The following is a 26,875-nucleotide window of genomic DNA, read 5'->3' on the forward strand; positions in this document are numbered from 1 at the left end:
ATGGAGAGTGACTGGAGTGACGCCAGTAGCTTTGCAACAGAGTGGTCATTTGAAGTCGAGGACTTTTCTCCCCCACCTTCATCTGAAGTGGAGGAGGGTGAATTGTCTGTGGACACAGGGCCAGAGCCTTATCAATTCGAGTCGCTGGAAGCAGAAAGCATACCCTGTTTATTTTCTTTATTTTACAAAAGCACTATGTTTTGTTTCGATTGTAAGTGGACACATAAAAATGTAGACATTTTACAGTTTATTTTTTCATATTCATTTTCATCAAGTATTTTAAGTCTATTTTGCTGCTATGTGAAAAAATCCAGCAAAACGCGCCCGCGCATTTGTCGACCCCAGAGGGTTCACTTTAGCCTAATAGGAAGGAACGCTCTCGGTTACTAACGTAACCTCGGTTCTCTCTAGATGAGGGAACGAGTGTTGCGTAAGCTAGCTTACGCTACGGGAAAAACCCTTTTCTCGAGAATACTGAAGCCAAAAAATTATCCTTAATTTTGCATTAGTTTAAAACGCATTGCTGCATAAGCAGACCTAGGCAGAGCGGCTCGCGCGCCTATTGGTTGCTCAGCAGCAACTGCTGCAACCTATCCAGGACCTGCTTGTGACGAAGCACCAATGAGGGCGCAGGCGCCCGTGCGCGTCACGTCCCGCCAGAATGGGCGTGGCTACAGGCTATAAAAGCAGGCCCGTGAGGTTGTTCTCTGGTTTTTCAATCTGAAGCGAACCAGAAGTAGCACAAGCACGGCAGGGTTACGCAACACTCGTTCCCTCATCTAGAGAGAACCGAGGTTACGTTAGTAACCGAGAGCGTTCTCTTACGAGAGTACTCTCATGTTGCGTAAGCTAGCTTACGCTACGGGAACCCAATGTAAAACGCTGTGCGTGCTAGAGAAGGTCCACATGCACGTTCCCAAGGGCATGTGCCCGGGGACAAACGTAAGTGGTAATATCTGGGCCGATGAGGGTTGGGCCCAGGAAGAGATAACCATTCCAGAGTGTGGGAATGGGTGCTTAATACAATAGAACAGCCAGGTACATCCGTGGGCTGAACTAAGAATGATAACACTGCCTGTCAGCCACCTGAACCCGAAGGACAAGTGAAAAACGATCATAGACAGGAAGACCTGGTCTGTCGATCTGGAGCCTGTGTATAACACAAACCACACACAGTCTGTGTCGATCTGCAGCGAGAGCGAACAGAGCTAGTATGTTAGACTGACAACAGTTTAGCCTGTAGGGCAGGCACCTCCAGGTTATAAAACCTGATAAATGTAGACGGAGAGGCCCAGCCCGCCGACATACAAATATCATGGAGCGAGACTCCGCGAGACCACCCCCACGACGAGGCCATGCCTCTGGTGGAGTGCGCTCTGACGCCCAGAGGGCAATGAAGGTTTTTAGACCTATAAGCCATAGCGATAGCGTCAACTATCCATCTGGACAGGCTCTGTTTCGATGTGGCTAAGCCCTTAGTGCGGCCACCGAACGAAACGAAGAGCTGCTCTGACTGCCTGAAAGCATCAGACCGTTCGACATATATTCTCAGCGCCCTGACGGGGCAGAGAAAATTCACATCGTCCTCACCCTCAGATCTCGGAAGAGCTGACAGTGAAATGATCTGTGATCTGAACGGAGTGGAAAGCACTTTGGGGACATAACCGTGCCTCGGTTTAAGGATGACTTTAGAGTCATTAGGCCCAAACTCCAAGCACGAAGCACTCACAGAGAGCGCGTGAAGGTCACCCACTCGCTTAACTGAAGCGAGAGCCATGAGAAAAGCGGTCTTCAGTGAAAGATACCGCAAATCCACGGACTGAAGGGGTTCAAAGGGTTCCAGCCCTTCATGGCTTCCAGGACCAAGGAGAGGTCCCAGGCTGGAACCAGAGGGGGCTGAGGAGGATTTAACCTCCTAGCTCCTCTTAGGAACCTAACAATGAGGTCGTCTCTACCCAGTGACCGGCCATGCAAAGGTTTTGTAAACGCCGCAATGGCCGCCACATACACTTTGAGCGTGGAGGGGGACCTGCCCTCGTCCAAAAGCTCTTGCAGAAAGGAGAGAACCTCTGCAACGCTACAGCGCTGTGGGTCTAAGTTTCGGGCCGAGCACCAGCCGGAAAACACTGACCATTTAGAGGCGTAGAGCCTTCTCGTAGAGGGTGCTCTAGCCTGAGTAATTGTGTTCAACACTGCCGCTGGGAGGTCAGCCGGTACCCGTTGATGGCCCATGCATGCAGGGCCCATAGGTCGGGGCGCGGGTGCCAGTTCACGCCCCTGGGCTGGGAGAGGAGATCTTTCCTCACCGGAATCGGCCACGGGGTCGTGCTCGTCAGTTGCATCAGCTCTGAGAACCACACTTGATTTCTCCAGAGCGGCGCCACGAGGAGCACAGAGCATTTGCTCTCCCTGATGCGCTTGATTACCTGTGGTAACATCGCGATCGGGGGAAACGCACAGAGCGGACGGCTGGGCCAGTCGTGGGCCAGCGCATCTCTCTGTTTCGTGAAGAATACTGGGCAGTGCGCTTTCTCCGTCGACGTAAAGAGGTCGACATCCAGCTCTGCCGAAGATGTCCCATAGTAACTGGGCTATCTGAGGGTGCAGGGACCATTCCCCGGGGGGAACGTTGTCTCTGGACAGCATGTCTGGGCCCACATTTTGGGAGCCCGAGACATGTGATGCTCTCAGTGAGCGCAGGTTGTGATGGGCCCACAAGAGGAGGCGTTCCGCCAGCTTGTGAAGGCTCCGTGACCTGAGACCGCCCTGGCGGTTGATGTATGACACCACTGACATGTTGTCCGTACGGACCAAAACGTTGTGGCCTTTGAGGAGGGGGAGAAAGTATCTCAAGGCATTTTCGACCGCTTTCATCTCCAGACAGTTTATGTGTAGGCGCCTTTCTGAGGCTGCCCACAGACCAAACACTGGTCTGCCCTCGTAGAGGGCGCCCCAACCTGAGTTGGATGCGTCTGTCGAGATTACTTTTCGTCTCGAAGCCATGCCCAGATCCACTCCTGACTGATACCAGTCTGCCGCCTTCCAGGGATTCAGTGCTGTGACACAGTTCTGAGTCACCCTGAGGCGAACGCGGCCAGCGGACCATGCTCGCAGCGGGACCCGCGTCTTCAGCCAGTGCTGCAGCGGGCGCATGAAAGGCAAGCCCAGCTGAAGCACTGCCGAGGCCGAAGCCATAAGACCCAGCATCCTCTGAAAACGTTTGAGAGGAAAAATGCTGCCGGTCCTGAAAGCTGCAGCTGAGCGCTGAATCACGTCAGCCGCGCTGTCATTGACACAGAGTCTAAGTCTGTTCCCAGAAAAGAGATTCTCTGGCTGGGAGACAGCAAATCAACTGGACCAAGAGTTTAGAGACCCAAATCCCGTAAATGGTCGAGTAATAGAGCCCTGTGCGCTATTAACTCTGACTGGGCCAGAATAAGCCAGTCGTCCAGATAGTTCAGTATTCGCATCCCCCGTTATCTCAGGGGAGCGAGCGCTGCATCCATGCACTTCGTGAATGTACGGGGTGCTAAGGACAGACCGAACGGCAGGACGGTGTACTGATAGCTCAGCCCCTCGAAGGCGAATCGCAAGAAAGGCCTGTGATGGGGCGCTATTTGAATCTGAAAATATGCGTCTTTCAGATCCACAGAGATAAACCAGTCCCTCGGGCGAATTTGCGCGAGAATCTGACTGGTCGTGAGCATTTTGAACGATCTCTGCATAAGGGCTCTGTTCAGCCGTCTGAGATCTAGGATGGGTCTGAGACCGCCATCCTTCTTTGGAACGAGGAAATATCTGCTGTAAAAACCTGCCTCGCTCAGTGTGTGAGGGACGGCTTCTACGGCTCGTTTCTCTAAAAGTTTCGCAATCTCGGCGCGAAGTAGGTGTGCTACTTCGCTGTTCACCGTGGTTTCGACCCTGGCTCGAAAGCGAGGGGGTCTGCGAGCGAACTGTAGTGAATAGCCTCGTCCTACCGTGTTCAGTACCCATTCTGACACGCCCGGCAGCTCCCTCCATGCCTTTATGTGAAAAGCTAGAGGGAGAATAACGCGTGGGCTGTTGTCGCTGTGTGTGTGTGGCACATATCTCACAGCGCCTGAGAGAGAGCGCGCGCTCATGGAGGCGCGCGCGCTTCGCACACACATAACACAGCTCGTGTCTGGTAGAGGGTGATTTACACACGGGACACGTTTTGTGTTTATTGGCGGGGGCTCTGAATGAGTGCTTATCACAGAGCAGCCCGTGTTTGTGTGTAGGGATGAGCGCTGTACAGCGGGCACCTTTCCCACATTCAAAACACACACGGCGTGAGCCGAGTTTATGGATATGGGCCGTGAATGAGTGGGAGTCACTGAGTCGGCCGTGTTTGTATGTAGGCGCGAACACTGTGGAGTGGGCACATGACCTACATTTATAACACCATCGGCGTGAGCCGGATAAACAGACAGAATGCTCTTTCTGTGATTTATTTGGGCGGCCGTAAAAACGGCCTTTGGGTACAGGCGAGCGTGTTGTGTAACGGGCTCGTTGGCTGTGAAATACACATCTCCAGTCACCTCTGCTGAGGGAACTGTGAGAGCGAGGCGCGCTGATTTTGATGGCGGTCCGGCCGCAGCGGGACTCGACCATCTTTGTCTTCCTAACGCGGTCAGGAAGACTTTGAGGGCTCTGCCTTCAGCACAATCTTGGACCGGGGTCCCCGAGGGGGAGACGGTCTGTGGCGGCTGGAAGAGCGTGAGCGCTGGGAATCCCTCGGCTGACGGCGCTGTGAGGCTGACGGCGGGGGAGGCTGTGGCGCTGATTTCCGGTTGGGTGGCTGTTTAGAGCGACCCGTAGCGGAACTGGAGCGCTTCGGCAAGAAATGCCGCATAGCCTGGGAGGTTTTCTGAACCTCGGAGTACCGTTCCGAAAACCCCTTGACAGCCGGGCCGAAGAGACCGGATGGCGCCATGGGCGCGTCGAGGAAAGTGGCTCTGTCGGACTCCTTCATGTCGGACAGCGTTAACCACAAGTGTCTCTCGGTGACAGTGAGAGACGCCATATTCCTCCCGATGGCCTGAGCAGCGGACTTAGTGGCTCGTAGCGCTAAGTCGGTCGCGCTCCTGAGGTCATTCAAATTCTCAGGGTTCGGGCCCGCCTCGTCCATTTTACGGAGAAGGTCGGCCTGATACACCTGAAGCACGGCCATCGTGTGAAGTGCGGACGCGGCTTGACCGGCGGCGGTGTAGGCGCGACCGATCAAAGCCGTAGTAGTCCTGCAGGCTTTGGAAGGCAGTGAAGGATGAGACTGCCATCCGGCGGAAGGCGGGCAGAGGTGCGTGGCTACCGGTTCCTCGACCGGAGGAATGCAGAGGTAGCCCTTGTCTTTCGCGCCGTCTACTAGAGAGAGCGTCGAAGAGACAGTAGAACGCAGCCTGGCAGAAAATGGCGCCTTCCAGCTCTTAGTGAGCTCCTCGTGGAGCTCCGGAAGAAAGGGGGCAGGCCTCGTGTGAGGCGTCGAGCAGCGGCCTGGCAGAAAGCAACCGTCCAGCCTGCTGGGTGCAGGCTCGTCAGGAAGCGACCAATCGAGGCCGAGGTCCTCCACGGCCTTGGTAAGCAGGCGAAGAGCTCGGCGTCGAACGTAGACCGCACACCGCTCGATTCCTGAAGAGAAGGGGCGGGGTCCGGAATGGAGCCCGACCAGCCTTCGCAGTCAGAAGCCAGGATAGAGCAGCTGTCCCCTTCTGTGTCATCTCCCCCCGACTCGATATCCACAGCGGGCGGCTGGCCGGCCGTGATAGAGGTGGGGGATGCAGAGAGCGATGCACACGGGGAGAGATCCGGCATGCAAGCGCTCGCGGCAGATGCCTCCGGTGTTCTCTGTGAACGGCGCTTTTTACGGCGCGGCCCAGAAGAGAGAAGCGGAGGGGCGGGATCAGCGCTGAAAGATGCTAGGCGAGCCCGCAGGGTCGCCATAGACATCACTTCACATTCCGGGCAGCCGCCCAGTGAAAGCGCGTGGTCCGCGTGTGTCTGTCCCAGGCAGGAAACGCACAGGATGTGGCGGTCCCCGTCGCTGAGATCGGCTCGGCAGGAGCCGCACTTTTTGAAAAGAGGCATTTGCAACAACGCCCCGCTCTTTTAGATGCAAGCGTGTGTAACGTAACACGCGGTAATGAAAAGGATATTCGGCGCCGGATAGCGCAGCAGGAACGGCAGAGGAAGCGGCGAGATGGCCGGCTTGAGGCTCGTCCCGCTGAAGGCTCTTCGATGGCGCAGCTTCTCCGGAGAACAGCGAGGTGAGTGTCCACTTCGCTGAAGAGTTGAAAAATCAGAGAACAACCTCACGGGCCTGCTTTTATAGCCTGTAGCCACGCCCATTCTGGAGGGACGTGACGCGCACGGGCGCCCGCGCCCTCATTGGTGCTTCGTCACGAGCAGGTCCTGGATAGGTTGCAGCAGTTGCTGCTGAGCAACCAATAGGCGCGCGAGCCGCTCTGCCTAGGTCTGCTTATGCAGCAATGCGTTTTAAACTAATGCAAAATTAAGGATAATTTTTTGGCTTCAGTATTCTCGAGAAAAGGGTTTTTCCCGTAGCGTAAGCTAGCTTACGCAACACGAGAGTACTCTCGTAAGAGAACATAAATTGTGATTAAAAATATATGCTCACTCACATCAAGACGCCGTTGCGGTGGTGGATTCCATGCAGGAGGAGCAGCGTTTGGCACTGCGTTGCTTTTCAGCGTGAGCGGTTTGGAGAAGCTCATTTCCACCTCCATTGCGTTGGAGAATCAATCCCGCATAAAATGCAGGTTGCACACTCCAGCTCTAGGTGGGAACTCACAGTCTTCCAGGCCAAGTACATGCAACCACTGGCGCCTAATTTCCAAGTCCGCTGGAAAGCTATGCAGCTCATGTCCATTAGCGAATGGGTGTTGATAATGTTTCCTATCCAATGATGTTAGTTGACATGATATATACGTATAAAAAAATTATACATAGTAAAAAAAAAAAAAAAAAAAAACATAATTAACATTATAATGAACCTCAAGGAACAAAGGAACATATTAAAATAATAATAAAAAATCTCATGACATGACCCCTTTGAGACATTTTAGGCACATAACCAGAAAAATTCTATATTTCAATAGAATTGTGCTTGCATTTGACATAAGTAGATTAAAACAGTGGCCATGAATGAGAATACACAATTAGCTACCAATTCAACAAAATGTAAAATAGTTACGAAATGTCAAGAGATTGTGTTTTCCTGACCCCATCGCGTAACTTGACTAATGTTCTCATGTCTGAATTGGAACAAACCCCCATAACAACATCTAGTGGACAGTCTTCCCAGAAGAGTGGATGCTGTTATGGAGGACTGTGAGGGACCAAGCCGTCAAGGGCAAAGGACGCAGGATTTCCAACCAAAAATGATTTATTAAATGCAAAAAACAAAGTTACAAATTAAATAACTTGAAAAACTGACTGAAAATAAAGTCAGGTCTGGGCCCATAAAAATGGTAAACTAAAGTAGATCAAACTAAAAACAGTAATCAAACAATCAAACAAATAAACTAAACAAAGAAAACATGGCCTCCCAAATGACACACATGGGAAACTTATATACACACAGGACTAGTCCATTAGACATACACAGGGAACACCACAAATATCACTTAACACAATTACAATAAATAAAGTAATTAACTTCAGAAATATCAAGAAATGGGCCATAAACAAAAATAATATACCCAAATAACTATAGCCAACAAAATATAAATAGAATTATAATAAACAAAACAAACATACAATCAATCATGCACCCCCCAGCTAATTGGCAACATGGATTAGCCCAACAGAACAAAATGGCAGCAACTGACGCCAACTGGTCCTTTATTGGAATGGACCTCCACCGGAGCGCAGCGTCCCAGACAGCGCCAAACCTCCGCTCTTCCCACGTAAGCAACTTAGACTCAAAAGAAATAAACTTTAACACAATATACCACTAATAACTAGAAAGTGTGCACCCAACCTAGTCAAGTATGGTAAAAGTGTAAATTAGAAATAAAGTGGGTAAAATGAACCAAATCTGTGTCTGTCTTTATTATGAAATATATATATGGGGTGATCTGCAACAAAATATTTAATTATGAAATATACTAAAGGACAACCAAAATAACATGTAAACAAACAAAAGAGAAGGATGTATGTCTGTGTGTGTGGTTTAGTTACCACCTTGCTGTGTGGCCACGTTGTCGGCCATCACAAGGACCCATGGTTTTAAAATGTATTCACATATTGTATAGGTGTGATATTCAGATTTCCATATATATTTGGCCCTATAGTGTTGCTTCTGATTTGATCAGTCCCACTGTGATTCCTCTGCAGTCAGATCTACATGCGCTTGAGAAAAAACAGCGGGGACATATTTCTAATTTAATCTCTTATATCACAGACTTATATATTTTCAAAACATTTCCCCTAGTCCACATGAAACTGAAATAAGATGGGGCTGAGAAACCATGTTTCCATGGCAACAGAAATGAAAACATCAAATATTGATGAAATGCAACAGGAAACAGGGATTCCTAGAGTTGTGCATGTGTCTCATTTTGAGAGCGTGATTGTTTGATTTCGTTTGAACAAATGAAGTACGTGTGGGCCGCAACCCACATACAGCCGTCTACCATGTTATGTTTCAACCTGCAAGTGCCAAAATAAAATAAAATATTATTGTTGTTTGTTTATTTTTAAATATATACACATAGTTTGGTGCTGCAGAAAAACAGTTGGTAACAGCTGTGTATAAACCAAACATAAAGACAAAACTGATTTAGCACAAAGCAACAGTGCACGGAGCTAAGGAGACCTTATATAAATAATGTATGAATTGCAGCATAATCATGTCTGGCATAGCTGACTACCTGTATTCATTATGAAACTGCAGTCACTGAAAGTGTGAAACAGTGTAAAGTTTACAGATATGTGATGGTTCTGATTATGGTAGTTCTGACTAAGGGGATTACAGTGATACTGACAATCCACTGACCAATGATGAATCTCTATAACACTGATCTACAGTCAAAATGCTTCTGAAATACAATTATTCAAACTTTACGGATCACTGAGATTATGGATTAAAGTCATAACAAACTTTATTATGGATCACTGAGAATGAAAATTATGCTTAAAATGGTTGATTGGCTCTAATTTTCAAAATATGCTATTGGGTCAGTTTATACAACCTTAACTTGGAAATGGTGGGGGACAAGTGTGTAATAAAGGAAAGGGATCTCAATTTAAACCAGAAATGACTCAAATACATCTTTGTGTGGATCTGTGAAAAATCCATGACTAGGTTTGGACAGTGCTTACTTTTTAGGCAAAACAATGAATTATGTAATCTGAAGCTGGTATTGCGTCATACATGATGTGAATTGTTATTCCTAGAAAGTCATGAATGATGCAATCATAACAAAGCTTACATCACTCCGCTAGACAAATTGCCCTATATTAGTTCTAGAAATCATACAGCAGGGGTGCAAAACTCCTAGAGGGCCACAGCCCAGCAGAGTTTAGTTCCAACCCTGTTTCAACACACATACCTGTAGTTTTCAAATAAGCCTGAAGGACTTGGTGAGTGTCACAGCGGGTTGAAATGATGAGGGGAAAAAAATCTAATCAGAGCAGTGATATAGTTTATTTAAAAAGGAACTTGGGAATAAAGACATGAACAGAACAACCACACTAAAATGCTATGAAAACAGACAAAGAATAGAACAAAACAGGGCTTAAATAGACCGACCAAACTAGAACACAGAACTAAAACAATGGACGAATCCTCACAAAATAGAAACAAACCCAGATGATCATTGAATCACATTTGGTGGCAGTGGTTGAATGGCTACCCATGAGAGAGCACCAAAGGTAAGAGGCCTGGTCTGCGCTCACAAGTAAAGATGGAGGCTAAAGTGGACAAGACCTGGGACAGCTTGACATTGGAGGGAGAGGAGGCCTCAGTGGAGCTTCCAGTGTCGAGCAGATCCAGTGCATCACAGACCAGCAGGCCTGTCCAGCAGGGGCATGGTGAGCCTGATGAGGGACTTCCTCGACACACAGCAAGCTAGGGAGGAGAGATATCTGCAGGAGCAACCATGGTGTGCATGAAGACGGGACGAGCCCCAGCTGGAACACCAGGACGAAAGCCCACAGCGGAGTCGAGGGAGGATGGAGCCCTGGTGAAGACTTGATCGGCGGAACCAGGGGAACAACTGACTGAGACAGAGCCAATGGTGGTGGTGACCCAGGCGGAGCTGAAGAGCTGACAGGACCGTGTGACATCAAAGGTCCATCACAGCGAGCAATCGAGGTGGAGCCAGGATGGCGGAGGACTGAGACAAAGGCGGAGTGACTGAGGACCAAGGTGGAGCTGCAGGGAAGGAGGAGCCTGTTAGAGCTGAAGGAGTTGAGGGATGAATAGTAGCTGAAGGCCTGGAAGTCCGTGGCACAGGCAGAGTGACAACTGACCAAGACGGAGCTAGGGGGATGAGGAAGCCCAGTGTAGTCATAGGGACGTTGTTCCTAGGTGGAGCTGAGTGGGTGAGGAGCCAAGGCGAGGAGCCGACCGCTCGACAAGCCGAGGTGGAGTTACGGGCCTGGAGGTTCTAGGCAGAGCTAGTGGGTCAACACTCCAGGGCCAAACTGGCGTGCTATCAGTCTGAGGTGAATCCACGATGGATAGATCGGGCAGAGACGAAGGGCTGGAGTGAGACAGAGCAGGCATGGCTGAAGTACTGGGCAGTGCAGGCAGGGGTTCACAATAAGTTTTCTTGGACAATACAGGAAAAACATGAATTTCAGGAATTACCCTCTTGGTCTTCGCGGAACAGGCAGACATATCACTTGGCTGACTAGAAACAGGTAGAGCAGGTGGGAGTGGGAGGCGGGGGGGCACAAACCCAAACAATAAGGTGCTGGGTCAAGAAATAGGCTCAGTGCAGGGAAATGAAACCGACAGGAAACACTCACTTTCCCAATCTATCAGAGCCTCTCCATCAGCTACTATTGAGGGGGGTGGGCTCCACGTCATCCTCTCATACTTTACGAGTAAATCCACAGGAATACGCAATGCTGCCGGCTCACGCACCTGGTCAGATGCAGTTGGCTCAAGCTCCAGGGCGATCTGTGGCTCTGGCTTTGGCTCAAGATTTTCTATCACGACAGGCTGCGGTGGAAACAGGAGTCGCTGTTTTCCCTCCTCACTCTCACAGATGGTGAACGGGGAACCGTTTTTGAGGAATACCCACTCCACAAACCTCCAGGCTCCTGAACCTCCTGGAATGTCTTTTGAGGTCTGTCTCTTGAAAACGGACAAAGACAGAACAAAACACAGGGCTTAAATACACTGACCAAAATAATTAACCCTTTCACACGTAAGTTTAAAAAGTTTTTCAAGGCGACCATTATTTAGAACGTGTCACTTTATGGTTTCCACGGTGATGCGTCATTGCTTGTCACGTGACACACCGCAGCCACAACAGCGCTGAATGAATGATGATCTGCTTTTATGTAATTTTTCCTTTTTTTATTCAAAATATTCACAAATTTGTTAGCTAAAGCATGAAATATCTGATATTCCGATTGCCAAATATATGCAAGTGGATGTGTTTTGTTGTTTAAACACCTTTATAATGATCGCGTTAGTTGAGCTGTATGCGCTATGGGTGCCGCCATGTTAGTTTGCGCCACAGTTCAGAGAATCGGATCTGTTGGATTTACAAGACGTGAATTCATCCACTTCTCCCGAAATACATGAAAGTAAGTGGCCGGTGAACTGGGAGAAGAATATAGTAAACTTGAAATTACTTACACAATGTGCATCTGATATGAATAAAACGTGTCTAATTACGTGTTAGTATTATTGCCGCTTCCATAGACATCAGTGTGTATTTTACAAACTCTAAATGTATTGTTTTTTGTTAGTACTTATGTGAATTTATATGTCTAAAACCTAAAATAAATATTATGTGGTTTAAAACACTGAAAAGTTGTGATATATGACAGCGCTGAGCACATCTGTCTCTGGCTCAGCGCCAGCCAACGCGCAAAAGCACATTTGAATTTAGCAGTTGATTACGTGACGCACTGAATGTTCTAATCACACCGGTGTTGTTCGCTCCAGGGACCAGCCATGACTGATCACACCGGTGTGATCGTACGTGCGAAAGGGTTAACAAAATGAACAGCAGGTGTGCAAATTAATCAAACAATGAAAAACCATAGCAACATACTTAACACTAGAACACAGAACTAAAACACATGACAAAAACCCACCAAAAAACAGAAACAAACCCAGGTGATCCCTTACAAAGAGATGGGTTAATTAGGTTTGAAGCTAAGCTCTGCAGGGCTGTGGTCCTCCAGGAACAGGAGTTTTGCACCCCTGTCATAAAGTGTTGTGTTCTCTTATGTCAGTGTTTGATTGTGCAAAGAGACACATTTCCATTTAGCCAATGTAAGCAGAGATGCATCGTACTTGTATGAGCAGTGCAGATAACATCAAATGGAGCAAATTGATCCCATCAATGCTTGTAGACTATTGCTGGACAGGGAAAAGAGATGCTCCATTTAAAGAATACAAGAAACAAGCCAAGAAGCGCATAGTAGACTCTGAACAGGACTAAACTATGTACACAATAGTTTTTATTTTATTTTTTTATATTTATATAACCCTTTTGCTGATTTTTAAAGTATTACATAAACAGGACAGGTGACAGGTACTATCTACACAATATACATAGACGTAAAAGGTAAAAACTTAAATATCTTGGAAACAGTAGCCAGTCGGTTGTTTTAATTGTCATATTTGAATTTATCACATCAATATACATAATAAATAGCACATTTTATCTCTGAAGCAGATGACTAATAAAAAATTGTAGACCAGTGTAATTCCTGTGAATTTCAAAACATGTTCACATCTGAGGTTTTGTTTTCTTTAATAAGCACAAAGTGAGCTGTGAAATGAAGCATGATGGCAGATACACATACTGTGCAATTGAGGTGCCACTCAATATGAATGCATCTCATTTACACATTTTCTTAGTTGAGAAATACAGTTGCAAGAAAAGTATGTGAATCCTTTGTCCTTGTAATTTTCACAGCAATGGATGAACACAGCCTGCTCAAACCAATAACACTCAAACAATTATACATTTTCATATAATTAGTGAACCCAATGTTTAAACATTCACAGTGCATGGTGGAAAAAGAATGTGAATCAGGTTTGGGCTGCTTTGTTGCCTGAGGGCCTGGGCAGCTTGTTTTCATTGACAAAATTAATTTATTCTCAGCTTATCAGGACATATAGATGGAGAATACAAGCCCATTTGGCCTCTATTTGAAACTCAAGTGTACTTGGGTGATCCAACAGGACAATGACCCAAAGCTCAGGAGCAAATCAATGGCAGAATGGCTTCAACAGAAGAAAATATACCTTCTGATGTGGCTCAGTCAGAGTTCTGACCTTAACCCCAATTACACCTTGTCTACACTAGATGCGAGCGACGCAACAAAAGCAAATAGAACCAATCAGTGATGCTGTCTACACTGTATGCGACATGACACATTTCTGGCAGTAAACTGATGTCCCGTTCTAATTCTGACGTACTTCAAGCGCTCGTACAACTTCTGACACGAAGAACAAATGGATTTGCAATGGTCATGTGTCACATCCAGTGTAGACAGCCTCAAGCTGTTGCGGCGCAACAACTGTCACATTCACAGTGTGAGATGGCTTGGCATTACCTCAAGAGAGCCACCAGACATCCCAAGAATATTGTTATGACCCAGATCAGACAAAATTTATGAAGAAACCCAAGGGTTCAAATACATTTTCCTGCACCTTAAATCAACATTATCACAGCATGTTATTTTGAGATAGTCTGAAACTAATATATATATATATATATATATATAGCTTTGATATATATATATATATACTGTATATATCAAATATTCAAAATACATCAAAATATCAGCCAGTGACAATTTTTAATCAAAAACACAGTGATTTACACCCATAGCAAGCCATAGAAGTGCCTTTTGATAACTGCTCTTTAATAAGTATGCAGAAGAGAAAAAGATTTCAAAGATTTCCCATATAGGCTGTGTAAACGTCCATAGCACTAGCTGGCATTTGATTTAGGTCCATCCGAAAATGGTCCCACCAGTCAATAAATATGCAAGTAGATAATCAGCCAGTCAATGCAGCAAGTAAACAAACAATCACAATAACAAGTTAAAGTTTACAGGAATAAGCATTAAGTGTACAGTTTATCTATATTTCACTGACAGTTTCAATATATATATATTTTAATTTGGCTTTTTTATAGTCTTTTTTTCACATTCAGTGGTCTGTGATGTAAACCCATAACAATGCTGGCTCTTTGTTGTCTGTCTCAACGAGAAGAATCCGTATGTATTAACAAAGCAAGATACATAGCGGTGCAGAAAACATTCAAAAAATAAACAAGGTAATGCTGATGGACGTCTTCAACAATGCACAGCCTCGAACGTGAGTAACTTCATTTTATGCACATAATAGAACACTACAGCAACTGTTTTACAATAAGTTTTCATTTCTTTACAAGTATTTTTTATTTTATTTTTTAAAGGGGACCTATTATGCCCCTTTTCACAAGATGTAATATAAGTCTCTGGTGTCCCCAGAATGTACACAAATTCCAATTGGAATTGAGCATTCCTATGCCCAACTCACTCCGAAGGGCTGAACATGACCATAAATGATTAAAATACTTCCTTGAAGTGACCATTGCATGTCCCCTTCACTAACGGAACTGTGGAAGGGCCCTTTGTGAAGGCATTCAGTTTTTCACTTTCATTTTTAATGCTCCTAAATGGCTCCCACTTGACGAAGTAACCTTCAAGGGTGCAAAAACGCTGTTTGGAATTCGCCCTGTGTATGTGAAGTTTCAGCTTATACCCCACATGCTTCAGATACTTGGTTACTAATGTAACCTCGGTTCCCTGAGAGTAGGGAACGAGTATTGCGTAGCTATACGCAGTGGATGAAACTCCTTTCCTCGAGAATATTGAAGCCTAAATTTAAAAAGCAGTGCAGCTGCACAGCAAGTACCATAAGAGCAGCTAGCTCACCGATTGGCTGTGCTGCAGCAACTGCACATCCTATGGCGAAGCGGGTCTGATGCGTGAGCCAATGAGACCCGAGCGCATCAGAGCCCGTCAGAATGGGCGTGGCTCATAAAATAAGGTTAAATCGACTGAAGCAAACACCTGACAGATTGCAATAGTGCGGCAGGCTACGCAATACTCATTCCCTACTCTCAGGGAACCGAGGTTACGTAAGTAACCGAGTGCGTTCCCTTTCGAGAACGGTCACTTCGTATTGCGTAGCCCTGCTGTGAACTGGAGCCTAGGGCATAAGCCCAAGAGTCACAGTACAACATGAGCCACTATAAAAATTTAGAAGGGAAAACACAATGGGGACCAGATATGAATCGGGGCCTTATGATACAATATGCGAGTGGGAACCAGACCTGGCTCTTCCAGAGGGGGGGCTACCAGAAGGACCGAGCATCTGCTTGTTCTGATCCGCTTGATGACCTGTGGTAACATCGGGACAGGAGGAAACGCATAAAGCGGGAGCCTGGGCCAAGCATGAGCCAGCGCATCCCTGTTCTTCGAGAAGAACATTGCGCAGTGAGTGTTGTCCTCTGAGACGAAGAGGTCGCCTTCCGCCCTCCCGAACACACTCCAGATCAGACAGACCATCTGAGGGTTGAGAGACCATTCCCTGAGGGGAGTGTTGTCTCTGGATAGCATGTCTGCCCCCAGATGTTGGATGCCCGGAACATGGGCAGCTCTCAGAGAGAGCAGGTTGGCACGTGCCCAAAGGAGGAGGTTTCTGGCCATGCCATACAGGTTGCCTGACCTGAGGCCGCCCTGGCGATTTATGTAGGATACTACTGACATGTTGTCCGTTCGGACTAAGACGTGGTGCCCTCTCAGGTCTGGCAGAAACGCTTTGAGAGCTAAACAGACCGCTCTCATTTCGAGGCAGTTGATGTGTTACTCCGTCTCCGGGCCAGACCAGAGGCCGGAGACAGGCTTGCTCTCGTACAATGCTCCCCAACCTAGGTTGGAAGCATCCGTCAATATCACCGTCCTCCTGGGGGCCACGCCCATGTTTATGCCAGACTGGTACCAGTTCGGAGCCTTCCAAGGAGCCAGGGCTCTTATATATGGGCCACCTAGTGAAGGGGGACTGGTTACCCGGGTGTTGTGTGCTTAAAACATACTCTTTTTGTGCTTTATTTGGGTCGCTGTAAAAACAGCGTTTGTTTGCAGGGGTGTGTGCAGTGCAACGGGCCCCTTGACAACAGCAAAAAAATCTCCAGCCAACTGAGCTGAACAAGGGAGCAGGGAGAATTAAGCGAGCTCTCTTCAAGGGTGGTCCGGCCGTGGAGGGACCCAAGCCCTCTCTCTTTCCTCCTGTCGCTAGGAGGTCTTCGGAGGCCCAGGGTCCAACACAAGCCTGGGTTGGGGCCCCTGGTGTCGAGGGTGAGGGTAGCACTTAGCAGGCAGTAAGCGCCGATGGGTATCAGCCGCAGGGCGGGGCTGAGAGGCCTGGGGCGCTGGCTTAGCTGGCTTCTCTTGGGTCGACTCGCTGAGCTGGAGCGCTTAGGCAGGAAATGCCGCATAGCCTGTGACAATTTCTGTGCCTCGGTGAAGCGCTCCGAAAATCCCTTCACAGCCGGGCCGAAGAGACCGGTGCAGGAGACTGGGTTAGTCGAGAAACGTCGTCCTGTCCGCCTCTTTGATGTCTGTAAGGTTCAGCCAAAGATGGCGCTCGAACACAATGAGGTTAGCCATGCTTCTGCCGATGGCCTGAGCCGTGGACTTTGTGGCATGCAGTGCTAAGTCCGTCGCGCTACGCAGGTCCCTGAGCGACTCGGGTCCGGGCCAGAATCATCCATAGCTTGGAGAAGTTTGGCCTGGAAAACCTGCAACACCGCCATGGTGTGCAGGGCCTCAGCAGCCTGTCCGGAGGCGGTATATGCGCGTCCAGCAAGGGCTGAAGTGTTTCGGCGGGGCTTAGATGGTTGGACGGCTCGAGTTCTCCATCTAGCGGCGGTGGGTGGGCATAGATGAGCAGCGACCACCTCTTCGAGGGGGGGGCAGCTTCTCATAACCTTTTTCTGCGGCGCCGTCGACAGAAGAGAGCATCGCTGAAGCAGAAGAACTCATGCGCGCTGAGTAGGGGGCGCGCCATGACTTTGTGAGCTTGGCATGGACTTCCGGGAAGAAGGGCGCTGGTTTGTGACGGGGGGCCTGCTGGCACCATCCAGAAACCATCCATCCAGCCGGCTCTTGTTAGGTTCTTCGGGCGAGGCACACTCGAGCCCGAGGTCCGCCATGGCCGCGGTCAAAATGCGGAGCATTTCGGAGTCAGAATTGGTCCCAGTCACAGTGGCACCTGACTGGGTGAGAGGGGCGGGGTCCACCAAGGCCGACCACTCTCTTCAGACGCAGCAATGGAGAGACTGTCGTCTTGTTCTCCTTCGTCCGATCCACCGAATGAGATGAGACTCACTGGGAGGGGCGCTCGTTCCAGCTGAAGGGCTTGGTTCGACGGCGAGGCTTTGAAGAGGCAGAGATGTGAAGGTCACCGAAGGAGATTAAATCAGATTTTATGGCGAAATTATGGGCTTTTATAGCTATAAGCTACATCCATTCTGGCGGGCTCTGATGCGCTCGGGTCACATTGGTTCACGCGTCAGACCCGCTTCGCCATAGGATGTGCAGTTGCTGCAGCACAGCCAATCGGGGAGCTAGCTGCTCTTATGGTACTTACTGTGCAGCTGCACTGCGTTTTAAATTTAGGCTTCAATATTCTCGAGGAAAGGAGTTTCCCCACTGCGTATAGCTAGGCAATACGAAGTGACCGTTCTCAAAAGGGAACTGGACAATGTCACACAGCCAGAATGTCAGAAATTGTCAGTAGCGGTGTTTAGCCTTACATGTTCTAACCGAAGTCTGACGTTTCTGAATGATGATGATGATTAAGGAATTCCTATTCCGGGGTTAAGGAATGGTCAGTGGATAAATGTATGTAGTTGTTGTGGAGCTAAGTTGATTCAACTCATCAACTACCATGTATCATCATGTTAATCTAAAAATCTTTTGACAACTTTTGTGCAAATCCAGCGTTGAACTGACCCTTGTCCAGCGTAAAATGATTTACGCAAATATATAATACTTTAACGATTTTCTTCGGCACATGTCCTTCATAAATGAAATTCAACCACAGTGTCCTCAGTGGCTCAAATGTTGGGAGTCTATGGAGAGACTCATTACAAACATTTGTAATGTTTTTAGGCACAGACATTGTATATCTCCAGCTGCTATACAGAGGGTTCTCCAGCTGTTACTCAGGGCGGGATCTATGCTAATAGAGCAGATCATCTCCAGTCATGGGTGGGGCTTCTGGAACCGCTCCTTTGGAGAGACTATTTATAGTTTATTGGGATTATAAAAAAAGGAGTGGGGGGAATTTACCATTATGTGCTGGTTGTTTACATACACTGTGGACACATCTGTGTTCAAACACCTTATAAAAGTAAATTTTGCATAATAGGTCCCCTTTAAGCTTGAATCTGTGCTACCAAACGTACATGAATATAAAATATTTTTGCTTATTGTACAGTCAAACCAAGAAAAATATCAACTTTAAAAAAAAAATAACAATCAGGCTTTACGAGTCTCTGTTGTTTCAGATTCGTGTCATAACTGTATATAGTTATATAATATATAGTACAGTCCATTTACTATATACTGTTTATACACTATATATACTCTATAGTGTATATAGTACAGTCCAACACTTGGCAATACCACAAAAAGGACTGAAACATTTAATCCATAGGTTCAGAAATATGTTTAAGGCGATGAAATCCTACAGTCTTAAATTTCAAGAGAAACATTGATTGTTGTAAAGAGAGACATAAAAAGCATCTGTACAAGGCTGCAACACTGACTGACAAAGTGTAATAATTATTGAATAAGAACAGAATTGTAGACAATAACATCCAAATCCAATTAAGACACTGTAAAGTGAGCCCCTTTGTCCCTAAAAGGGCGTGTCGTTTAACATGACTCCGCCCTCACTCCTAGCCCAACCCTTTCCCCCGCCCACCTGGCGGAGGTGACTATGGTGCTAGAGTGTTGTAATCTGAGTCAGCTCAGAGTTTGAGTTTCCTGTCCCTGGATTGGGTTGTGGCTCAGGGCTGACCAGGGGCAGCTCCACGCCTAGTCATGCGGGGTTACTGTTCCCATCCGCAGTCTTGCAGTTGTAGGCCACCTCACGCGCAATGTTGCGCATACGGCTTGACTGCTGCGCATCAAGGCCAAACGGTGAGGGGTGGCAGAACTCGCGGAAGCAGCGCTTGAAGTTTTCGTCGAGGAACGCATAGAGGACGGGGTTAAGGCTGCTGTTGACGTAGCCCAGGGCGATGCAGAAGTGCATGAACACCACCATTTGGACGCTGCCTAATTTGAATTCCAGTGATTGCGCCAGGGCCATGATCTGGATGGGCGTCCAACACACAACGAAAGCCGCGACTACCACCAGCACCATGCGCGTGATGCGCCGAAGGTTGCGATCTTTCTCCTTGGATCCCGATAGGATGCGAACGCTGCGGAGGCGCTTCACCATGAGACTGTAGCACACGCTGATGATCGCCACAGGAATCAGGAAGGAGAGAAGGAAAACACATGTCCCGAACACTGGACCCGGGAGAACTAAGATGCACTCGGTGCCTGAGAGGAAAGAAAAATATTAGTCACATTTAAGCCTTGAAACTTGAAGATTTTAGACAGAGAGACAGACAAGCTGATAAATTCAAGTTAAAGAATTCATGAGGATATTTTCCTGAAATATCCAGTGCTATTCACTGTTCTAATGGCCATTGACAAAAACAAACAAAACATCTTTAGAAAACAAAGGTCTAAAACTGACAAGTAAATATCTTGAGTGCCACTCAATAATATAGATATTTTTACAGATTCAGCATGCCCTTTTCCGAAAATGTTTTTCACAGTTAATCATTTTCTCCCTGCCACTCCTCTTGACATTTTTGACAGCCTACATCTGAGAGCATTAAAAGCCTCTCCATTTCTGATATGTGTGAATCCGGACTTTCAGACTTACATCAACACTCCCATTAAACATTTGTCACAGGTGACAAGAGATGGTCTTTCATCCATCCATCCATCCATGTGGTCTAAAGCTGCACCCTGACTAGCACATCTGCACATAAAAGTTGCAACTTGTTGTTCCAAGTCCGCTTGTTTGTCTGAAGACTATTTTTAGACGGAACAGCTTTGCTAAAAAGTTAAACAAAGATTTAACAGCCACACTGCTGGACATTTGTTTACAGACATTCGTCCACATCCCTCCAGCTCTGAATCTCTGTCATCCTCCCTCCCTCCCTCTGCTTCTGTCTGTCTTTCCCTGCAGTGTTAACGGCAGCAGAACGCAACTTGCATGAAGTGATGAATAAATAAATATGTTGCAGCCTGGCAGTAATGGAGAGGAGAGAGGGTGTTACGAAAGAAATCTGTCTGAACATTCTGCTGAGAGAAACGCTGATCATCTGAACTGTACTGCGTGTCCAAAGAGTTTGAGCTATTTTCATCAAACTCCATATACAGTAAAGCACACTGGCATCGTTAGAACCTATTTAAGAGGGCTTCTGTCTTTCATCTCAGACCCCAAGGATCTGCCATTAATTTAGCTGTCAGCACCTTAAACATTCTGTGATTATGTTCCGTGAACAAAGGTGCAGTGAGCTAAGCGGTGCAGCAAGATATTTACTCTTTTTCTCACTCTTCCACAAGTGGTCTCCTCCATCCAAACTGGATGTTTCCAGTTTGATGATAGTAATTAACTTTAATGCTTATAGTGACACTTTATAGGCCTATACTTATAGTTATAGCTATACTTATATATTATATTATACTTATATTTCATATTATTTATACTAAAATCCAAAAGTTTGGGGTCAGTACAAATATTTGAAAGAAATTAAGCTAATATTTGTATTCAGTAGCAGTTCTGTTTCAAATAAATGCTCTTCTTATGAACGTTCTGTTCATCAAAGAATCTTGGGGGGAAAATCACATTTTACACAAAAAAATAAGCGGTGTTAAGCAACTGTTTTCAACATTGATAATAATTATACAAAATGTTTCATGAGCAGCAAATCAGCATATTATAATGATTTCTTAAGGATCATGTGACACTGAAGACTGGAGTAATGGCTTCTCTATTAAAATAGAAAATCATTTTAAATCGTAATAATATCACTGTTTTTACTGCACTGATCAAATAAAAGCTTGGTAAGCATAAGATATGTAAATATAAGAATTATAAGCCAGTATTTTTTTTAATTTTTTTTTTATTGTTTTATATATACTGGATATAAAGCAAGTCTTTAACCTCTAATACAATGAATCTCTAACAGGCACAATGCATTCATAGGTCCATGTATAGGTTCAGGTTTATACTTCATCTGTAATGTAAATGCTTTGTCCTTTAGTGAGTTACTTTAGTGGTAATTACTTCACTGAGAGGGAACTAGGGATCAGCAAAGTTTTTTTACACAACACAATAAATCTAAATGTGCTTATCCATTATTATTATTATTTTTTTTTTAGATCTATTAGGTTCTTGAATAATGGATGAGAAGTGTTGGGGTGTTGAGATGATATCGAACAGACCCAGGACCTGGCCCAAGTGTCACACATACACACAAATACAAATGTGGTGAGTGGTCACGCACACACCTTCACTGATGGACACATAGTTAACAGGTCACAAATCAAAATGTAATTTATTTTATTTTATATACAACCTGGAATTTTTTTCCCCATGAGATTCCCACTTACACACTCAAAATGCATTTCAAACTGACAGGAATGCACACTCACATTTAAGAAGAAAGGCAAGCTCAGCATGGTATTAAAACTGTTTCCCACTAATACAATTAACCTAGCAAGGTACTTTCATGTTTTGTTTTGTTTTTACTAAAAATAAACCTCATTCAATTAGCAAATGCTATGATTATCAAGAGCTCAAAGCCACAGGGAGGAAAGGCTCTTCTGGGTCACCTGTGGTTCTGCTTGCTGAATAGTGTGCAGGGCAATTACTGTAACTTCAATGGAACCCATAACAGCAAAATGATTAACACTGCAATGCTCTGATGTGCTTTTTAAAGCCCATTAATAGTGCATGCATTATTGACCAACAAACCCCCCACACATAAACAGCCGTATTACGGTTCCTCTGTAGATCTAAGGTGTTATAATGTGTTATTCGGTGTACTAGTAGATGTGGTAGTAAAATGGCTGCTCCCGATTGAACGTTAAATAAATGTTTAATATTCACTGACTGGCCTTTGAGTTACTGTGATCCTTCCCGCATTTTCTACATTTGAGGGTATCTTTTACATTAAAGTCAACAGGAATCTTTACTTTTACAAAAAAAAAAAAATGTAAAAAAAAATAAAAAAAAGATTAATCACAAATTGTTTTCTGATTAATCGCGATTAAAAACATATTTTTTTTTACATATTTTATAGTGTAACAATTTCACAGTTAATCTCCAAATGAATGTAGAAACAACATAAATACAGTATATTTTAAATACTTATGAATATTTATGAATGAAGGCCAATATCATTGATACTAATACAGCTACTGATATCTTAATGAAATTTCTTTTTTTTTCAAGCCATTCAACATTACAGTGTAATTGAAAGCTAAAAAAAATGTTTTAACATTTATTAGGCTTCAAAAAATATAACAACTTTTAATTTAAGTAAACTTAAAACAATCCTCACATAAACCCATAATAAACTTAATATTTGCCTGTGCCCTTCCTACCAGTCTAATAGGTAGGATATACACAGAAATTTAATAAAGAAATCAAACAGTTTGCACTGCATAAACTATAAATTAAATCTAGATTAATCCCTATTAAAGCTACAAAAGTTATTTAGTCAAGAGCAGTGAGTAATTTCCTCGGTTACCTTTGTTCTTTGATTAACATTAATGACAGACAGTTTTAGTGACTGCGGTCACTTTAAGATCTGACACTGCTGCACATGACATGGATTCTCACAACTCTTTACATTCATTTAAGACTTTATTTAACTTATTTAAGACTGCTCTTATGAGGACACTTGACAAAACGTGTGTTATTTGTTCAAGCGCGAAAAAGAGAACTCAATTTTGGTTCGCTGTTTATGCACACAATACTGATGTGCGTCTTAATGAATCACAAATTAAATTTAGTAGTAAATAGTTAATAAAAGTAAACAAAAAAAAGCAAATAGGGTCATAACGGTGCACACACCTTCCACGGACTCTTCCACGTCTCCAAGTACCATAGCCGGGACCCCTATGGCTGAAGCCAAGACCCACACACAAATATTGACCACTTTGGCCTTGTGGGGCGTCCGCATGTCCAGGGCTTTCACCGGGTGGCACACGGCCACGTATCGATCCATGCTCATCACGGTCAAGGTGAACACACTAGTGAACATGTTATAGTAGTCGATGGAGATGACTGCCTTGCACAGGGCATTGCCAAAGGGCCAGAAACCAAGGAACACATCCGTGCCCTGGAAGGGAAGCGTAGCCAGAACCAGCGCATCGGCCAGTGCCAGGTTGAAGATATAGATGTTGGTAGCTGTCTTCATCTTGGTATATCTGGCAAAGTGACAGAATGAAAGTGAGAGAATGAAAATATAAATCAGGATGAACAGCTAAACACATTTATCTTGACAAAAAGCAGTCTGTGTTTGCAAGGAAACAGATCAGTTGTCGCTCCCCTGGGCCCTCCGCAACACTGACATTAAAATGACATTTCACATCAAATCCGCTTTGCTTTTTAATGCGTCGTCGGCAATGTCTTGTTTTATTTGATAGCTACAACCTGTGATCCCCATTGTGGAAATGCTCCAAGATTCACAAACAATTACAAATATTGGAACCAGAATCAGAAAGAGCTTTATTGCCAAGTCTGCTTGCACACACTAGGAATTTTCTTGGTAAATATGAGCAAAGCACTGCCATGACAATGCATTAAAAGCATGAATTATTTGGTTGGCAGCTGTTTTATGATGTTTGAGAAAGGTAGATAACAGTCGCTGTGCTGTACCAATGATCATATCATTCACAACAGCTCCACATTCACTCAGGATCTAACAAATGTTTTTTTTTTATTAATTAATCTGCATTAATGGACACAGTTTTACAGTAGGTTATAGTGGGCCCACAGCTGATTAGCAGAACTGTTTCAGTAAGATAGTAATAACGTCGGTTAGCCAGAGACCTACACAATATAAAACACAAAACTACATATTTTGAACACCCGGTATAAAATATATACATCAATAATTAATCATACTTACAGGTTGTAATTCTGAAGAGCAAGGTGGTTCAAATAAAGTTCCATCTTTAATGAATAAGCATTTTGTAAATCCCATTTAGACCCAAGCAAAATAAAGTATAATAATAATAAAAAAGAAAATCTCTCTTCTCTAATACAGCATCATTATAAGATGACATATTATAAGGTGCCTCTGCTGTACTTTCTTGGGTGGTTATGCAACAGCGTGAGCCAGACTGAGGAAGTGTGGTGAAGAAGTGAAGAAGACAGACAACACATCCTCCTCCAGTCCTGAGTCACGCATGCAGGTATAGAGCCATTTTAATAATACAGCACCACAAACATCACCATGTAGAAAAATAATAATAATTAGAGTAAGGCTTGTGGATCCAAAAGTAAGCACTATCAAAGCTTACTATCAAATATGTTACTTTTAGATTATTTGTTGAACTTCCCAGGAAGTGGGACAAAAGATTTGAATTGCATTCTCACTCAAACAGAGTTTTCATATTTCCAGCTGTATGGTAGCACAATATAAACACTGATAGACACTGCTGTGAAATGACACTAGTGATAATAATAATAATAACCCTAATTATGAAACTGTATGTGTGAGTCAGTGTGAGTAAGAGCTACACCAGCGATATTAGAATGCCGCTTATGAGCCCCTGTGGGTTTATCGTGACAAGTTGAACCGGCAAATGAAAACAACACCCTGTTTTCACTGACATATTGTATTTAATAAACAGTGAACAGACTTCATTAGAAGTTAACAGTAATTCTCTTTTAACTGCCTCAAAATGATAAAGTATGTGTTGAATATTTTAATCACAACATTGCACTGATCAAATTACAGTTCAATATCTTAATGAAATCTCAATATACATGTATACTGCAGTTTCAATATTTCACTGTAAAAGCATGAGCATATAAAGACATTTTAAGCATTTTAAGAAGTTTTCAAATATGATTTCAAACACTGAGATCGTTTTCACACAATACACATGGTATATCATACCATGGCAAGCAGTAGAGGAGCTCCTTAACACTCATTAACACTCACTCCATTCCCATGGCTCTCGGCCCCGCCCTTCTTGCCACACATACATACCTTTTCCTATCCTCCCAAAAATGTAACCCCTTCTTTTGCAGGCTTTGGTTTTAAAAATGGTTGAAATGTTTTTCAGCAGGCATAATACGAGTCAATCAATTATTAAATCAAGAAGGCAGGTTGCTCACCTATTATGAGTTTCTAGATGTCCATCAAATTCCACTGACACCAAGAGAGTTTTCTATTGTCATGGATGTGATTCCCACAGGGGTCTCTATCTATCTATCTATCTATCTAAAATTATTTATGTGTGTCTATCCTACCCCTTGGCTGTCAGTTTTTCTATGCATGTATTATTGCTGCTCTGACTGTACATTGACTTTGTTTGAAGTTTAATAGTTAAAAAATGCCACAAAAAGAAAGAAAAAAGAAAGAAAAAAAAAGTATTACTTTTTTTAATTGGTTTCAGAAAAGTTTGTATAGCCTAGCATTAAATTATCTTGGGTTGATTTGTTAAGATGTTATCTATTCACTAGCAACCACCAGCTTCTCACATTTTCTTACAAATTGTGTTTTTTTTTTTACTATATGTAGATGTGTCTGTTCTGTCATGTCAAATATAATATATTTTGATAAATCTGTTTAAACCTAACCCAGAGCCTGTGTGACTTTATTAAACTAGAAACAGGTGAAATATGGAAAGAGGGCCTCTGGGATGAAAGCTGACTTTGCAATTGCTTGATTTCATAAATATCTGATGGTGTTGACAAGAGGGATACAGCTTTGAAACCTTATAAAAAAGTTACATTTTCTGAAATATTAACCTCTTCATGTCATTCCATATGACCTTTTATCATTTGTGAACCTGGACCACAAAACCAGTCTTATGGTTTTTTTTATTTTTATTATTGAGATTTATACATCATCTGAAAGCTGAATACATAATCTTTCCATTGATGTATGGTTTGTTAGGATAGGACAATATTTGGCCGAGATACAACTATTTGAAAATCTGGAATCTGAGGGTACAGAAAAATCTAAATACTGAGAAAATCGCCTTTAAAGTTGTCCATTTCTATTGGCGATAGTGCTGCATCCATTCACAAAAATAAATGTTTTATATATTTAAGGTGGGAAATTTACAAAATATCTTCATGGAACATGATCTTTACTTAATATCCTAATGATTTTTGGCATAAAAGAAAAATCTATCATTTTGACCAATACAATGTTTTATTGGCTATTGCCACAAATATACCCGTGCAACATAAGACTGGTTTTGTGATCCAGGGTCACATTTGTAGAACAGGAACTGAGACATAAGGCCAGTTGCATAAACAGCC

At 44.5% G+C, this 26,875-nt stretch overlaps 1 protein-coding gene and 1 long non-coding RNA gene across 2 annotated transcripts in view; one reads left to right on the forward strand and one right to left on the reverse strand.

The window, feature by feature from the left end:
• LOC309480123 overlaps positions 1-26,875 on the forward strand; it is a 390,541-nt gene that overhangs the window by 220,819 nt on the left and 142,847 nt on the right. The window lies entirely within an intron of this gene.
• The window catches only part of oprl1 (opiate receptor-like 1), a 38,945-nt gene continuing 24,742 nt past the window's right edge, over positions 12,673-26,875 (reverse strand). Inside the window, exons 3-4 of the mRNA XM_082144504.1 lie at positions 23,444-23,799; positions 12,673-19,845 (exon numbers count right to left, since the gene is read on the reverse strand). Of these exons, the coding sequence (XP_082000630.1) occupies positions 19,340-19,845; positions 23,444-23,799 (862 nt within the window). The 3' untranslated portion in view covers positions 12,673-19,339. The remainder of the gene's footprint in view (positions 19,846-23,443; positions 23,800-26,875) is intronic.

The sequence above is a fragment of the Leuciscus leuciscus genome, assembly GCF_965113295.1.
Source record: "Leuciscus leuciscus genome assembly, chromosome: 18".
NCBI lineage: Eukaryota > Metazoa > Chordata > Actinopteri > Cypriniformes > Leuciscidae > Leuciscus > Leuciscus leuciscus.